Source organism: Palaemon carinicauda, chromosome 21 (assembly GCF_036898095.1).
Source record: "Palaemon carinicauda isolate YSFRI2023 chromosome 21, ASM3689809v2, whole genome shotgun sequence".
Classification (NCBI taxonomy): Eukaryota; Metazoa; Arthropoda; class Malacostraca; order Decapoda; family Palaemonidae; genus Palaemon; species Palaemon carinicauda.
In genome coordinates this window covers 82,288,052-82,304,270 of record NC_090745.1, presented here as the reverse complement: position 1 = coordinate 82,304,270, position 16,219 = coordinate 82,288,052, and the positions used below count along the sequence as shown (strand labels likewise).

Sequence of the window (16,219 nt, the reverse complement as noted above, 5' to 3'; positions counted from 1 at the left end):
GAGAGAGGAGAGAGAGAGAGAGAGAGAGAGAGAGAGGGAGAGAGAGAGAGAGAGATAAAAATATCTAGATTATGAAACTTCGTATTAAACACTGATAACGTCCCTAAATTCATACAAAGTATTTGAAAATTATAGCATCAACACCTTCACTAATGATATCAAAATAGCACAATTGTCTATTTATAAACAAACATCTTTCGCCTTTTCCCCAACATGAACGTCAACATTGCTGAATAAAGTAAATTTGCTATTTTCATTTATTGCTAGCCAAGCAACATCTCTGGTTGGAAAAGTAGAATACTACAAGCCCAAGGGCTCCAGCAAGGAAGGTAGCCCAGTGAGGAAAGGAAACTAGGGAATAGCAAACATACTGTGTATATATATATATATATATATATATATAAAGAGTTGGAAGACCCAGGCCTACATGACTGAGGACCATGAAGCATGAAGTAGGAGACCATTAGTGGAGAAGCATTGATTTAAAAGCTCAAGATAGAGACGACTGGTGAAATCTGAATGAGGCTCTTTGCGTCAATAGGCGTAGATGATTATATACTGTATATATATATATATATATATAAATATATATATATAATATATATATAACATATATATATATATATATATATACATATATATATATATATATATATATACAGTATATGTGTATGTGTGTGTGTGTAATGAATAAAGGGAATGGAATATTTTAAGATTAGTAACAACGTTAAAAGGGATCAGTCATGTGTGAACATATAAAACAGTTGAAAACTTTACAATGGCAAAAAGCCAGACCGCATTGTGGTGCACTCTGCCTCCTTCTTTTATGTAAGAAGAAAGCTTAGCGTTCTTCCATTTATGAATAAGAAGACACAAAAATTGAGTGACCTTCCTTCTGTCAGACACACTTTCAATAATAGCAGCTTTTTAAAACCATTATATCAAAAATATTCTTATTCAGTTCTCCAATAGAGGTATCGGTACAAAATGTGTTCTCTCTCTCTCTCTCTCTCTCTCTCTCTCTCTCTCTCTCTCTCTTTTAATTTATTCACATTGTATTGCTAAGATTTACTGTAGAAGTTGATATATTATATACAAGTGTATATATATATATATATATAAACATACTGTATATTATATATATATATATAATGTCTTTTTACTGTATATATATATATATATAAATACATATACATATACATATGTATAACTTCACACACAAACACACACACATATATATATATTTATATATATGTGTGTGTGTGTGTGTGTGTGTGTGTGTACTTATAAGCATGCACGCATTGCTAATAATTTGATCGATAATACGCTATTATCACTTTTCACCACAGCCCACCAGATAAATAAAACCCTTGATAGAAACATAAGGGGAATTCAAATGACTATACCTTTTAGTTTAATGTATGAATCAATTACATAATACAAAATTAAACATTCAAATTAAATTAGAAATTAAAATAGAATTAAGTCCAATTCAGGAAAGACTATATTTATAACAACAAAATCCAGATTAATTAATAAACATTTAATTTCTTGGAGTTTAAAATAATTTATCCGTTTAGTTAACGTTCCTTTCTTGGGAGAAATGTATCATTTACATAGCGGGAAGAAAAAGTTCCGTAATTAAAACGCATGTTGTCCTGGGTGTTAGCAGTAGTTAGAGTGCTAATAAGAAAGAGGTAGAACCAATCAAGAGAGTGTCGAGCGTCAGGGGTCAGATGGATGGATGTGGTGAGGACTATGGTCGGGATGGGACTGGGGGAAGAAGATACAAGAAATAGAAATAGATGACAAAAGTTGACTCCAGTGGCCGAGCCTGCAATACAGTGGGATTAATAAGGTCGAAAGAAGAATATGGATGGAGAAGTCGTAGAGGAAAGTGAGAATTTCATTTAGCCATCGTTTTGATAACAAGCACGAATTTGAAAATCAAAACAGTTCTCATTCACGAATTTAAAAATCAAAATACTTCTCATTCCCGAATTTAAACATCAAAACAGTTCTCATTCCCGAATTTAAAAATCAAAATACTTCTCATTCCCGAATTTAAAATCTAGTCGAACTTTCTGCTGGTTTAAGGTCCCCCATGAATAACAAAGGCAAGGGACAGGACAATGGCTTAGAGACTAACCATATATACTTTACATATCATAAGCGCCAAAACTACCCTTTCCATCAAACAGGGACCAGAGGGCCATGCAATGGCTCCTGAAGTCTCAACAGGTAGACCTATAGGCTTCCTCCCCAAAATAACCCATCCCTAGCTCACAAAGTTGTTGAGATTGCAGACATTACAAGAAATAATCGAGCTTGAGAGAATATCAAACTCACGTCCAACAAAGTGGCAGGCAGGGGACGTTTCTAACAGCCCATTAGAACTGATTCCAAATATCAAATTTCTATATCCACTAAATATACAAGCTTGGACTGGGAAACATATTGATTGCATTCTCATAACGCTTTTCCGATCTCTCTTGTTTTAGCTTTCACTCTATCAGCTCTGAAAAAGCTAGAAGTGTGATTGCCCGTCACTATGGCCTTTGGAAGAAAAATCATTAATATACATAATACTCTGCCTCAAAGCAGGCAGATTTACAACATCCTTTCGCCATCATAATATATCTATACATATTTTGAGAGAGTCAGGCCCTAAAAGACAAAATATCATTTCTTATATAGATATATAAATATATATATATATATATATAAATATATATATATACATAGTCTATGTAAATATGCGTATATATACATATATATTTATTTCATCATCATTAACAGCCGTTGATAGTCCACGGCAGGACAAAGGCCTTAAACATGTCCTTCCATTCATGTCTGTTTATGGACTTTTATGAAAGTCTATACGCGCAAGTTTTGTTTAGTTTTTCAATCCATGGTCTTCTCTTTCTTTCTCTGACTCTTATGCAATCTTTAGGGACCCATTCTGTTATTCTTTTTATCTATATACTATCTGTCATTCCCATTATATGTCCTGGCTAAATCCATTTCTTTTTCTCACGTGTTATTAGAATATTCTCTACTTTAGTTTACTCTCGTAACCATATTGCTCTTGTTCTGAATCTTAGTGTTTTATCCCATCATTATTTTAACCAGAGTTCTTTGAGTTGTAACTAGCTTATGTTCTAAGGCTTTAGTAAGCCTCCAAGTTTCTGATGCATAAGATAATACTGGTAAAAACACCTGATTAAATACTTTTCATTTTAGATAAAGTGGCATAATACTTTTCATAATCTCTTTTTTCTTTACCAAAAGCACTCAGTCCTATGCTTATACTTTTAATTTGGGTCTTGTATCCTTGGAAACACTTACTGTCTGTCCTAGAGTAAGTATATTCCTTAATAATCTCAAGAGGCTTGTTTATAACCTTTATTTGTTGCCTCTCTGCATTTTCATTAAACAATATCTTAGTTCTACCCACAATCATTTTCAATGTTACATTTCTCCTTTCTCTATTCAAATCTTCTATGCTCTTTTGCAATTCTTCCATGGATCGCTGAACAAAATCTTAAGGTATTCCCCATCTATGTTTAATCCTAACATTTTCCCAATATAAATTCTTGATAACTTCTTCTATGCACGTTGTGAATAATTTAGGAGAGATGGGGTATCCCTATCTAACTCCTTTCTCAATCGGAATTTTATCACTATTTTAATGTAATTCAATGATTGCTGTGCTACCCGTATAGATATCTTCAAGTGTTCTAACATAAGATTTACATATAACCCTCCTATTGAAGAGCTTTCATAATTACTGAAGTTTTGACAGAATGTCATACATAGTGGTTATATATTATATATATATATATATATACACACATGTATATATATATATATATATATATTATTACCAGTTAAGCTACAATCCTAGTTGGTTAAGCAGGTTGCTATATGCTATACGCCTAAGGGCTCCACCAGGGAAAAGAGCCCAGTTAGGGAAATAAAGTAAATAAATTACAAGAAAAGTTATGAAGAATTGATATAAATTATTTCAAGAACAATAGCAACTATATAATAGATCTTTCATATATAGTATAAACTAAAAAACTAAAAGAAACAAGAGGAAGAGAAATAAAATAGAATAGTGTGCCCGAGTGCACCCTCAGGCAAGAAAATACTACAACAAGACAGTGGAAGGCCATGGTACAGAGGCTATGACACTACAAAAGACTACAGAACAACACTTTGATTTTGGAGTGTCCTTCTGCCTTGAAGAACTGCTTACTATAGCTAAAGAGTCTCCTCTACCCTTACCAAGAAGATAGTAGCCACTGATCAATTACAGTGCAGTAGTTAACCCCCTTGAGCGAAGAAGAATTGTTTGGTAATTTCAGTGTTGTCAGATGTCTGAGGACAGAGAAGGCTGTGGAAAGAATATAACAGACTATTCGGTGAATGTGTAAGCAAAGGAAAAGGAACCGTAACACGACAGGGGGGTCCAATGTAGTAGTGTCTGGCCAGTTAAGGGAACTAATAACTCTCTAGCAGTTGTATCTCAACAGGTGGCTGGTGCCCGGCCAAACCTCCCACCTAGTTATGAATATATATACTATATATATATATATATAAATGTATATATAAATATATATACATATATACATATATTATATATATAATATACATATATATATATATATATATATATAAACACACACACACACACATATATATATATATGAATAGCCTATATATGTATATATACATGTATATATATATATACATATGTATATATATATATATATATATATATAAATTATATATATATATATACACACACACATATATATATATATATATACATATATTATATATATATATATATAGAACAGCGAAAATCAGCACAGCAAGGAGAGGAAACAGGAAATAAAAAAAATCTATTTGAAGACAAATTGATACAGTGAAAACGTTAAGATAGATTTTTCATAAAGAGAAACTTATGTCAGCTTGTTCGACATAAAAAACACTCAATCGGTAGCGGTAAGTGTAAGGAAAATTTCCTGATTAACAAATTTGTATAAAAGACAAACAGTGTTGACTACACTACTTACAGGTTACTACACTACATAATAAAGTGCAACAATTTTCAGGTAGCTATCATTTAAGATTTTCCTAAAGATTTACAGTTTTCTTAGTCAATCAACAAAAATTCCTCGTAGATTTTTACCACTCCAAAGCACCAGTTCTCTTCACACACACCACACACACACACACACACACACATATATATATATATATATATATGTGTGTGTGTGTGTGTGTGTGTGTGCGTGTGTATACATAACATACAGTATATACACATATTATATTGACAAATATATATATATACATATTCATATAATATATATGTATATATACACACATATATGTATGTATATGTGTATACATAACATATATACACATATTATGTTGACAAATATTTAAATTATATATAAACATATTCATATAATATATATATTATATATATATATATATATATTCATATATACTGTATGTATACAAAATTAGAACGTAAGGTGTAAATTGTTAACCTTTATTCACCTGATCTTATCTATGATAAATCTCGCATTATGATTTCATCACTAAGTCGATGTTACTTCTATACAAATCTCAAATGAAACAGATCCTGGCGGAAGGAAGAGCCTTTCTGTAAACCTTTTTCTTTTGTATGTACCTTTCTCACTGACCCTATCACTCCTTGCAGCTCTCAGAACAGCTGAAGGTCATCCAGAACGAGGTCCAGACTCAAGTGCAGGAACTAGATCGGACGAAGAAAATCTATTACGAGGAGGAACACGTCGCCCACGATGCCAGGGAAAAGGCCAGCGCAGCGGAGGAAAAGTAAGCGTTTGTCCTGTCCCGTCGTTCTCTGCATTCTAATTGGAGTACTGTATTCTATCGGCAGCTGCTACATAAAAGATTAAATTAGGCCTTAAAGGGCGCCTCAGTTTAGCACGATGTCGTATTATATATATATATATATATATACACATACACACACACACACACACACACACATATATATATATATATATACATACATACCCATGTGTACACATATATAGTAAAGATACACAATTTACATATATATATATATATATATATAAAATATATATATACATATATATATATATATATATATGTATATGTGTGTGTGTATTATATATATATATATATTATATACATACCCATATATACACATATATAGTAAAGATACACAATTTACACATATATATATATATATATATATATATCATAGATAATACTTTCAACTAACAAGTCCAGATAAATGAAACTATATGCACCAAAAAGTCAAACTCCTGATGCAAAACTGAGGATGCCCAGATATTTCTTCTTATAGAGTAATTCCTTTTACAGAGAAACTTGGGCACGCGCAATTAAATGTAATAAATCACGATAGAAATAAGTTATGTCACTAGGTTAACACCAATTGGACTTTTTTTTTTGTTATCAATACTACTTTACAACACTAACTAATAAATGGGTGAGAGAGAGAGAGAGAGAGAGAGAGAGAGAGAGAGAGAGAGAGAGAGATTGTTTTAAATACATGAACTCGTTCATTATAACTTCAGTGTTAACATTTTTTCATCTTTCCAACTCTAGCAATAAAACTATTCTGCTTACTGCATACTTTATTTCCTATTTCTTCATAATCATAATAACCTTCCTTGTTATAGCGTGTTATTTCTTTTTGTGTATGGCCGGGTTCTTCATAACCACACCCATTTTCTTCAGTGAAATTACCTTATTATCTAATCAGCCTCTAGCATTCTTGAAGATTTTAAAATATATTCGTCAACCTATTTTTTCTCAATCTGATAGTTACTATTCTCTATCCAGTGCCCCCTTAACTCCTTTATGCTTGTTTGGCTAATTTAAGGGCAATAATTTACATATTGTACTAAAGTTTGGATGAATTCATAACTTTCATTTTCCAAACTGTTGTCTTGCAAAAATTTTTTTTTCTTAATGAATGCATAGATACGAGCATTTAGTTTCTCCTTTCAAAATTCTATCTAAATGCAGATTCAATCAAGCCTACTGCTGCAAAATAGCTACAGCAATAATATGAATACTAACACTAATGAAATATTGATACAATAGTTAACTTTATAGCTTGAAAATTCCGCCTGCAGAAATTTTGTTCTAAACTAGCAAGAGTTTCTCAACTTATCCTTTACAAGTTAGATCAGTCGTTTCTTTCTCTGATCATGCAAGATTTTATCCTCATCTATTCTTAATTTTTTTTTTTTTTTTTTTTTTTTACATTTATCTCATCTCTTATCCTTTTGTTTACTGTTCGACCTACAGTGTACTTATTGCATTCTGAAGAGATGAACATGGTTAATAAACAATGTATTTTCAAGTTTTTCAATACATCTCTCAGGCCATCATCTAATCTTCATAAACAACTCTCCTTTTAACATTATATTATCTTAAATGCAGTTAAATGACTAATTACTCTTTTGTACACATTGATCCTATTCTTTATATACGTTGTACACAAATTTTCTTTTCAATCACCACATTAACCGTCATTTTACATGATATTTTACTCTATGCATTGTTTCTATGAAATGGAACTTTCTCCTTATTTTCAATAAATTTCTAATTTTAAAGAGACAGTTGAGCCTATCTTCAAAATAATCTATTCAATTTAAAATGAAACCTCTATTCGGATAATATTACCTTTTTATACACTCACTTTTAACAGGAACAAAATAAATTCCTCACATCACTGAGCCATTTCTTCGAAAATTTAACAATTGTCTTCAACATTTTAAGCCCTTAAGGAAGCTACTCATCTTTTAATGGTGTAACACATCATGAATCTAGCTCCTCTCTTACTTAAGATGGTGAGAATGACGCTTAAGATGCTGCATGTGACGCTCAGTGCGACAAGAACCTCACTTCATGTGCAGTGTGAGGTGGTGGCAGTGGACATCTGGGAAGGGGGGGGGGGGAGGGTGAGATAAAGAAAAAGATTGGCTTAAGCTTTAAGGGGGTAATGTGGACACTATCTTCCTGTACTTTCTCTTGTGATTCTGTATTTGAGAACACTTCCCGCCATTTCATTGTACAGGCAAAAGTCGATTTTACTGTGCATAATTACATTACAAATAATCTAATTCTCTCTCTCTCTCTCTCTCTCTCTCTCTCTCTGTATATATATATATATGTATATAATATATATATATATATATACATATATATATATATATATATATAACATATAAATTCTATTCATCACAAACCTCTCATGATAAAAAGTGTGCAAAATTAGATGCTAATTGATTGTTGAGAGAGAGAGAGAGAGAGAGGAGAGAGAGAGAGAGAGAGAGTTTAGAAATTCTAACAATTCCCAAGAAAACTTTTAATCTTAGCCAAATTTTTTGTTAGAGAAAAAGAAAAGTTTGATTTTATTTATTCATAAAAAAAACTCGAGTCATTAAAGAAAATAATAATTCATATGATATTTCTACATAGTGTTCAACATCCCCACAAGAAAAAAAAATCATAATAATGAAAACAAAATCTAATTACCAAAATCACTATGACGCTAATTTGAAAATATGAAATATAAGTTTCCAAGACTAAATTTTAACACGATGAGAAGCAAATTATTTCAAAGAAAATTAGTAAAAAGATACCAGGGAGTGTTTTCTTTTGTAGATCCTAGAGAATGCACATTTATGTATGTCCTACGTGTGTCTAAATGCATTTCCTTTAACATGATATGCAGAATACCTTTTTCGACATGAAATTGATCTAATCTTTCATTCCACAATGCTGGAAACAACATCACAACCAACTCTTTTTAGTCAACCACTCCAAAAAAGTAAACCATAAACACTAGGGAATTTTTAGCTTTTGCGAGAACATTCTAACATATGTACTTTCTCTTTCGCTAAACACTTCACTAGATAATACACAGTAGACATATGCACACCAGTAGACATTTGCACACAGTAGACATTTGCACCACCAGTAGACATCTGCACACCATAATCCCACCAGTAATTTCTTCGTCCGTATCTTTCGAACGTCTCAGCTATTGTTGGCTTCTTTACACACTCTATCTTTAAACTCGCTCGTTTTCACTTTCTCTTTGATCCTGTAGCTTATATAAAAACATTTTTTTTAAAGACTTCAGTATCAACTTGTAACGTATACTAACTTTCTATATTTGGTGCTTTGTTTGAAACTAGTCTCTAAGTATGAAATATTCAAATAATGAACTATATATATTTATCTATATATGCCACATTCATGCCATAGAAGAATAATGCAAATTATAATTAACGTTACCACATTTGCACAAAATACTAATCCATAAGCCAGCGTGTTTAATAAAAGCTTGTCTCTCTCTCTTTTTCTCTCTCTTTCTCACATTATTTCCATTAAATATATCGATATAGGATGATACATCGGTAGGTGCCCGTGAGAGTTTCTGCTGTCTTCACTGGATGTTTTATCATTGTTATCATTTTCTTTCCATACTACTTCAAAACAAAAATAGTAAATGGAAGGCCGGAAAGTGGGTTGAATGACCGTGAGCATTTTTCCTAGTTAGTAGGGCACGTTGGCAACAGATGGCGCTGATCTGTTGGGTCTTTCGTATACATCCGGACTCAATAAAAATAACGATTAATATGAATTACGTTTGTTACTACTGTTGAATAGTGATATATACATATATGAATTAAAACTGCATATTTTGTAGAAATACAATACATACAGTAGTGTACCCCTGTCAAGGGCTTAAATTCCACAAATAGTTGTGATACGTCCACAGTTTTCAGTGAATTTTAGTTGGGAGCGTTGTTAATAGACGGCGCTGATCAAAGAACTAATGGTCACGGGTTTTTTTTTTTGGAAAGCTTTCCGGTCTTTCCTTTACTGTCTTTGACCTCCAAAGTACTCTCCTTTTTTATCTTACCTTGAAAACATAATGGATTATTTTTTGTTTTACTCCTTTAGAATCAGTGTTGACCCATACACGTAAAAGGTTGTCATCAAAATTGTTAAACTCCATGTTCACTGGGTTCGAAAAATGAGACGAATCGGGTTAGGAAGCGGCATAAAACAATGAGTAACTTGTACTGATAATTAACATTCTCTTAAAACCAATAGAAATAAGCATTAATTGTACCTTTGAGGCCAGGTAAATGTCTTGAAAAATTAGTTGAATAACAACAACTACTAACGAATTCGTCTGTACAATAACTTACTGGGGATAATGGACAAAATTATATCAAAGAAATAAATTATAATACACATTATTATCAATAAAAAGGTTATACTAGTTAACAGTTTACTGTATTTTAGACTATTAGCAATAGATGAAAATACCAACCAGGCCACAGCAATCAGCGGGAAAAAAATAAGAATTGAAAGTGATAACCCTCTACTAACAAGCTTCAATCATTAACTTGCAACTGAGAACAAAAATATATTCTCCTTTTGATATAAACATAGCAAAATTACGATTAGAAAATCTGCTGTTTTTAATGGCTCTAAAGTTTTATTACAATTACTTTATTGTGATCATATTAAGGCCAGTTTCTTCTGCCTCTAAACTAACATACTTGAACTGAGGAACAAAATTATAATCGTCCATCACTCCTTAAAAAGGAAACAGATTCCAAGATTTCAATTCCTATTACATGGGTTCCCATACAGCCCACCATTCCAATACGCAAGTTTCAAGACCCATTTCAAATAATTATTTCCGTCCCATAATTACTAAATTTACCAACAGCTACTAACGAAAAACGTCTAGAATTAAACCGATGTTATAGAAATTTTGGAGAACATTACAATTGACATTTTTTTTTTTCATAACGGTAGCCTAATAACCAACAATTTTTCGTTTTCATCTCTTGTCTTACATATCTTGACGACGACCCGGATGTTGGCATGATGACGTGAGAATTCAGCTCCTCAAGTTTTAATACCAATATTCCCATTCCATCTGAAAATCACTCCTAAGTGACACTTAATAATCAGTAAAAGTACAAATTCCCATTTCAATTTGCTTATAATATTACAAGAAAAGACATTCTTATGAACTAAATGCTAGTGGTGATGTGCTATATAAATACTCTACTCTCTTGGTCATATTCGTACCATCATTACTGCTATTATATCATATGTGGGACCAATATTAATGAGGAGATTCACGAATAAATTCAAATATAAGCACACGCTGATATTTAAAACTGCTCTAATCATATTTTTATACCTTTTTAAGGTAACTGAAACAAAACATCGGCCACTGCTGCAAAAGTCAATATAATTCCACATAGAGCACAGTGTTACGTATCTCAAGTAATGTTTACCTTACATTTATCAAGAATAAAACCTTCCTCGATCCCCATACTGATACTGATCACAGAAGTTCTGGCTACCTAAGTGACCTTTACAAAATTCTACTAAAGTTTGAAAATTTTTTTAGCTCTTTCATTCTAATAGTATTTCATCATATTATTTCTTCAGCAGTATTTTTTATTTCCTGATTTACATCATCATAAACCCAAAGGCCTTCACCCCAACACCTCCTAAAAATCTGAAAATCTGTCTCCGTTGCTTAACTTTAAAAGCATACACGAAATTTCACAATAATCTCATATCAGCCTTCATAAAAATTCTAATCAAAACATTTTTGAAATACTTAATTATGCTCATGAACTGATGTGGACTTCCAGCTCGAATCGAAAGACGACCAACCGTCCCAGAACTGACCATCATGCGTGAGAAAACAAAGTCTTTTGTTATAGTTTGCAAAACACCTTACGCATACGATGTGGCACGAACTTTTTTAGAGAGCACCTTGGTTAAGCAAAGAGCCTATCATAACCATTTAGAACAGTATCTTACTATACTTGATTTCAAGTCTCATAGACACTATTAGTTCCATACTCAAAGCATTGCCAACTTAACTATAGGAGAAGCAAATAGTCACGTTCATGCTCTCACCTCCTATTTATGAAAGAAAGTTCTCCTGCACGATATAGCAAAGATATAACTCACACTTATTAAGATGAAATTTTCAGTTACAAATAATGCTAATAAATCATTTACTGCAACCAATTCAAAGTTTATTTCCCCTGTTTATATATGCAGACGCCGCTCATACCAAAGGTTTTTAAAAAAATAGATAGAAATAAAAGACTCATCTCCGAACTTCAGTAAATCCCCACATTAAGACGACATCCATGTATTGGGAAACCTCTATGGTAACATTCAACACTACCAATCAGCTAACGCCACCAATTAAAATTCCATGTAGAATCCTTTCAGTAAGTTCTATTAATCGAACATTGATGAAATTACTGCACCGGACTATACAAACACACCGTCATCTCCGCCAACATGCTTTGAGAACTTTCTTCTTTAGTTAAAAAATCCTTTAAAAAAATAATCAAAATATCTTACATTACAGTATTGAATGTTTTAGAAAATACCCTAAAACTCGGCTTCTGAACAATATTTATTTAAGTCCTTCACGAAAGTTTCTAAACGGCCATGTCTAACTATCTGTTGGACAGGGGTTCAAGACCCGCTCAAGCTCGATAGTTTCTTGTAGTATCTGCAACCTCACCATCCTTGTGAGCAAGGGATGGAGGGGGATTTGGGGGAGCCTATAGGGCTACCTGCTGAGTCATCTGCAGCCATTGCCTGGCCAAACCTGGTCCTACATTAATGGAGAGGGGCTGTTGGCGCTGATCATATGTACATAATATATGGTCAGTCTCTGAGGCATTGCCCTGTCTCTTGCCTCTGCTATTCATGAGTAACCTTTACACCTTCACCTACCTAACTCCCCAAATATGTCACTAACATCCTTGAGACGCCGTCGGAAACTTTGTTGACATGATTTAAGTAAGATGATACAATCTCTTCAACTTTGGCGGAGAAGTGACAATTTTCAAACATTTTCAACTAATATTCAATTATTTCTAGGATCGCCACTCGTTTGCAACGGTAAGGTTTTCTGCAACGAAAACATTGGTAAAGAATATAACCACATCACCCCCAAACCTTTACTTGATGAGAAGAAATCCCTTTAAAAACATTTAAATTAATTAAAAAAACCCAAGCGTGAGTACGACAATCGCCCTGGAATTTTTAAACTCCTTGAAGATAAAAATCCCGCTTTCTTTTTTTTTCTTTCGAAGAAAACTCACGCTGATTAGAATCAAAGCCCGCAAAAATATCATTTGCTTCCTATCCTACGTCAAAAACTCGTTTTTTTCTGACCAGTGTAGTTTATATCCCAGAACCCAAAATCGGTGTCCATAAATGTTTACATTTCTATGTATACAATATCATATAACATAATATTTTGTTTTTGCTATACTGGTGTAGAGTAATTAACGGCAAATGTCGAATTATGTTTTCATAGAGCCTACTTCTTCAACGTGTGAATTTTTTTTGCACCATCTCTTTTTTGTAATGTAAAGAACATTTTCAAAGTCCAATTTTTGTGTCCTTTCCTACAAAATTCCGACTATTTTGTTTTTCCTCGGATGTTGTAATAAGACACCAAAGCTTTCATGGCCTACAATAGCTTTTAAGACCACTGCTTCACAAACCTACTAAAAAGCATGCTAACATTCAACACTAAACGTTTAAAACACACAAACACACACAATATATATATATATATATATATATATATATATATATATATATATATATATATATATATATACATATATATATATATATATATATATATATATATATATAAATATATATATATAATATATATATATATATATATATATATATATATATATATATATATATATATATATATATATATATATATATATATCTATATATATATATATTTATATATATGTATATATACAATATATATATATATATATATATATATATATATAATATAAACCATGTACATACATATATATACAGTATTATACAAAAACATATATATATCTGAATACATAAAAATACATACATACTTAAATACACACTTTATGTGTATAAATATAGATACAGTATACATTTAAATCCTTCGCATCCCCACGCTTCGCATTTAACTCACCTCCAACGATGTTGAGTCTGTTAGTCAGTCATACAAATTCCCACTGCTTTGTAGATTAAGAAAGAAAAAAAAAAAAACTTACTTAACCGTACATATAACCTTAGATCTATAAAAGTCATTGATTTAAACTATGGCACCTCATTCGGTCACGCAGCGCTGACAAAACTCAAGATGTCAAAGCGACTTGCATCGTCTTATTTTCCAGAACCTCTCATACTCTCTGTGGACCAGTACACTGTGATGCTATAGCTTCTTGTTCTTGCTCCCAAAATATTTATATCTTATTGCTGCTGTATTATTACTATTTCAACTTGCCAGAATAATAAATCAGATTCTGCTATAACTGCTATCTGTCATTTAAAGTACTATTCTGACAAAGGCAAAGTAACTACAATTACTGCTACATAATTTAGCCGTCACTACGAATACTAACACAAGCGATGGTGCCTTACAAAGCGTTATGGCATTCTACAGTGTTTCTACTGTGGTCTCTTATACGCGAAAATGACCAACACCGACTCCATTTCACATAAATTATATACATGATGTATTCATAAGACAAAATATGGATCTGGTTTGCCTCACTATCGTTGGACACTGATTGACATCACTGATTTGTGCTTTTCTTTGTGTATCTTATACTCAAATTCAATTTAATATTTGATTCTGCTTTTCACTTTCTACAAAGTTTCGCTTCCACAAATCCACAAAAATATTCCATACGTAGATCCTCACCAATGACACTTATCATAAGCATCAGACTTGTTTGAAGCACCGCTTTTTTTATCACAGTTACTACCTTAAACGCTTATGTCTATTCTACGCTTTTTGACAAATAAGACTAATAAATAGTATTATTATTCGTCTGAATACTTTTCCTTCCGCCACTAATGCATTAACATTTATTTAGACGAATCAGTATTTATCTTTGAACGCGAAATGTGTGTTAGGTCTATGAGGCCCAATTAATGGTGTGTTTTTTTTTTTCATTTTCTCTCTCTCTCTCTCTCTCTCTCTCTCTCTCTCTCTCTCTCTCTCTCTCTCTCTCTCTCTCTCTCTCTCTCCTTCCTTAATGTCTTTTTCCTATTAGTCTGCATTTCCTCTGACTGTGCTTTGTTGTTTGTTTATACAATGTTCGTTTGCTTGTTTAAAAGTACATTTCTCCCTCTCTCTCTCTCTCTCTCTCTCTCTCTCTCTCTCTCTCTCTCTCTCTCTCTCTCTCTCTCTCTCTCTCTCTCTCCTTACATGTTTACTGTGTGTACTATTTGTTCTGTATGTTTAGCTCTGTTACGATTATGAAATACTCTAATGTGTGTTTATATGGCATACCATATATATCAATAATTATTCACGATAACAAAATAATTCTTAATCATTACTTTGTGTACAGAAACGGATTATCTCCATATTTGTATAACTAAGTGCATCTTCATATTTTAATATCTAAGAGAAATAATAGGGAAATATACTCCTGAAATTTTATGAAAAAAATTACATACATAGGTACTGTAAATACCTACTATTATTTTGTAAAGCATAATATTGTGATGTATTATGCACATATTAAGCATTTCTAAATTACTAATAGCAGACGTAGTGCCTAATGATATTAGATAAAGATGAAACCCAAATCAATTTGACTCATACCATCTGACAAAGTACATTTGAAACTCTGGAGGTTACTTGAGAAGCCAAAAAACACATACACAATTGTGCTTGGCTTTCTCAAAACTGACAATATTATCAAAACATAAGTCATCTATCACGAGTAAATCTCCATCTTAGAGAAAATGAATAAGTCCACCTCTTTCAGTTTCTCCATTAGAATCTAATTATGCTGAAAAACAGAACAAATGAAGTACTGCGAGTGTTTGGAAATTTTTTCTGTTACGGGATGCAGATTTACCAGGCCGGTAGAGGAGAGTGCAAGCACTGATTTTTATTGACTAAGCTGATGCGCTTTTCTTCTGTGAAACATTTTCACATTAATGTTGTATAACCTTAGTCACAAGATCGGGATCGATTTAAGACAGTCAAGGAGATGCTAAGCCTTTGTTAATGAGAGGAGCTTCAAACATTCATTAATCG

At 32.3% G+C, this 16,219-nt stretch overlaps 1 protein-coding gene across 21 annotated transcripts in view; it reads left to right on the top strand.

Moving 5' to 3' along the window:
* The window catches only part of nwk (nervous wreck), a 228,329-nt gene that overhangs the window by 122,675 nt on the left and 89,435 nt on the right, over positions 1–16,219 (top strand). For all 21 annotated transcript variants that reach the window (XR_011039209.1, XR_011039210.1, XM_068345039.1 and 18 more), the window contains exon 5: positions 5,738–5,874. Coding sequence is in view for 19 of the 21 variants with exons in the window: in XM_068345039.1 (XP_068201140.1) it covers positions 5,738–5,874 (137 nt within the window). In the remaining 2 variants the exon portion in view is untranslated. The remainder of the gene's footprint in view (positions 1–5,737; positions 5,875–16,219) is intronic.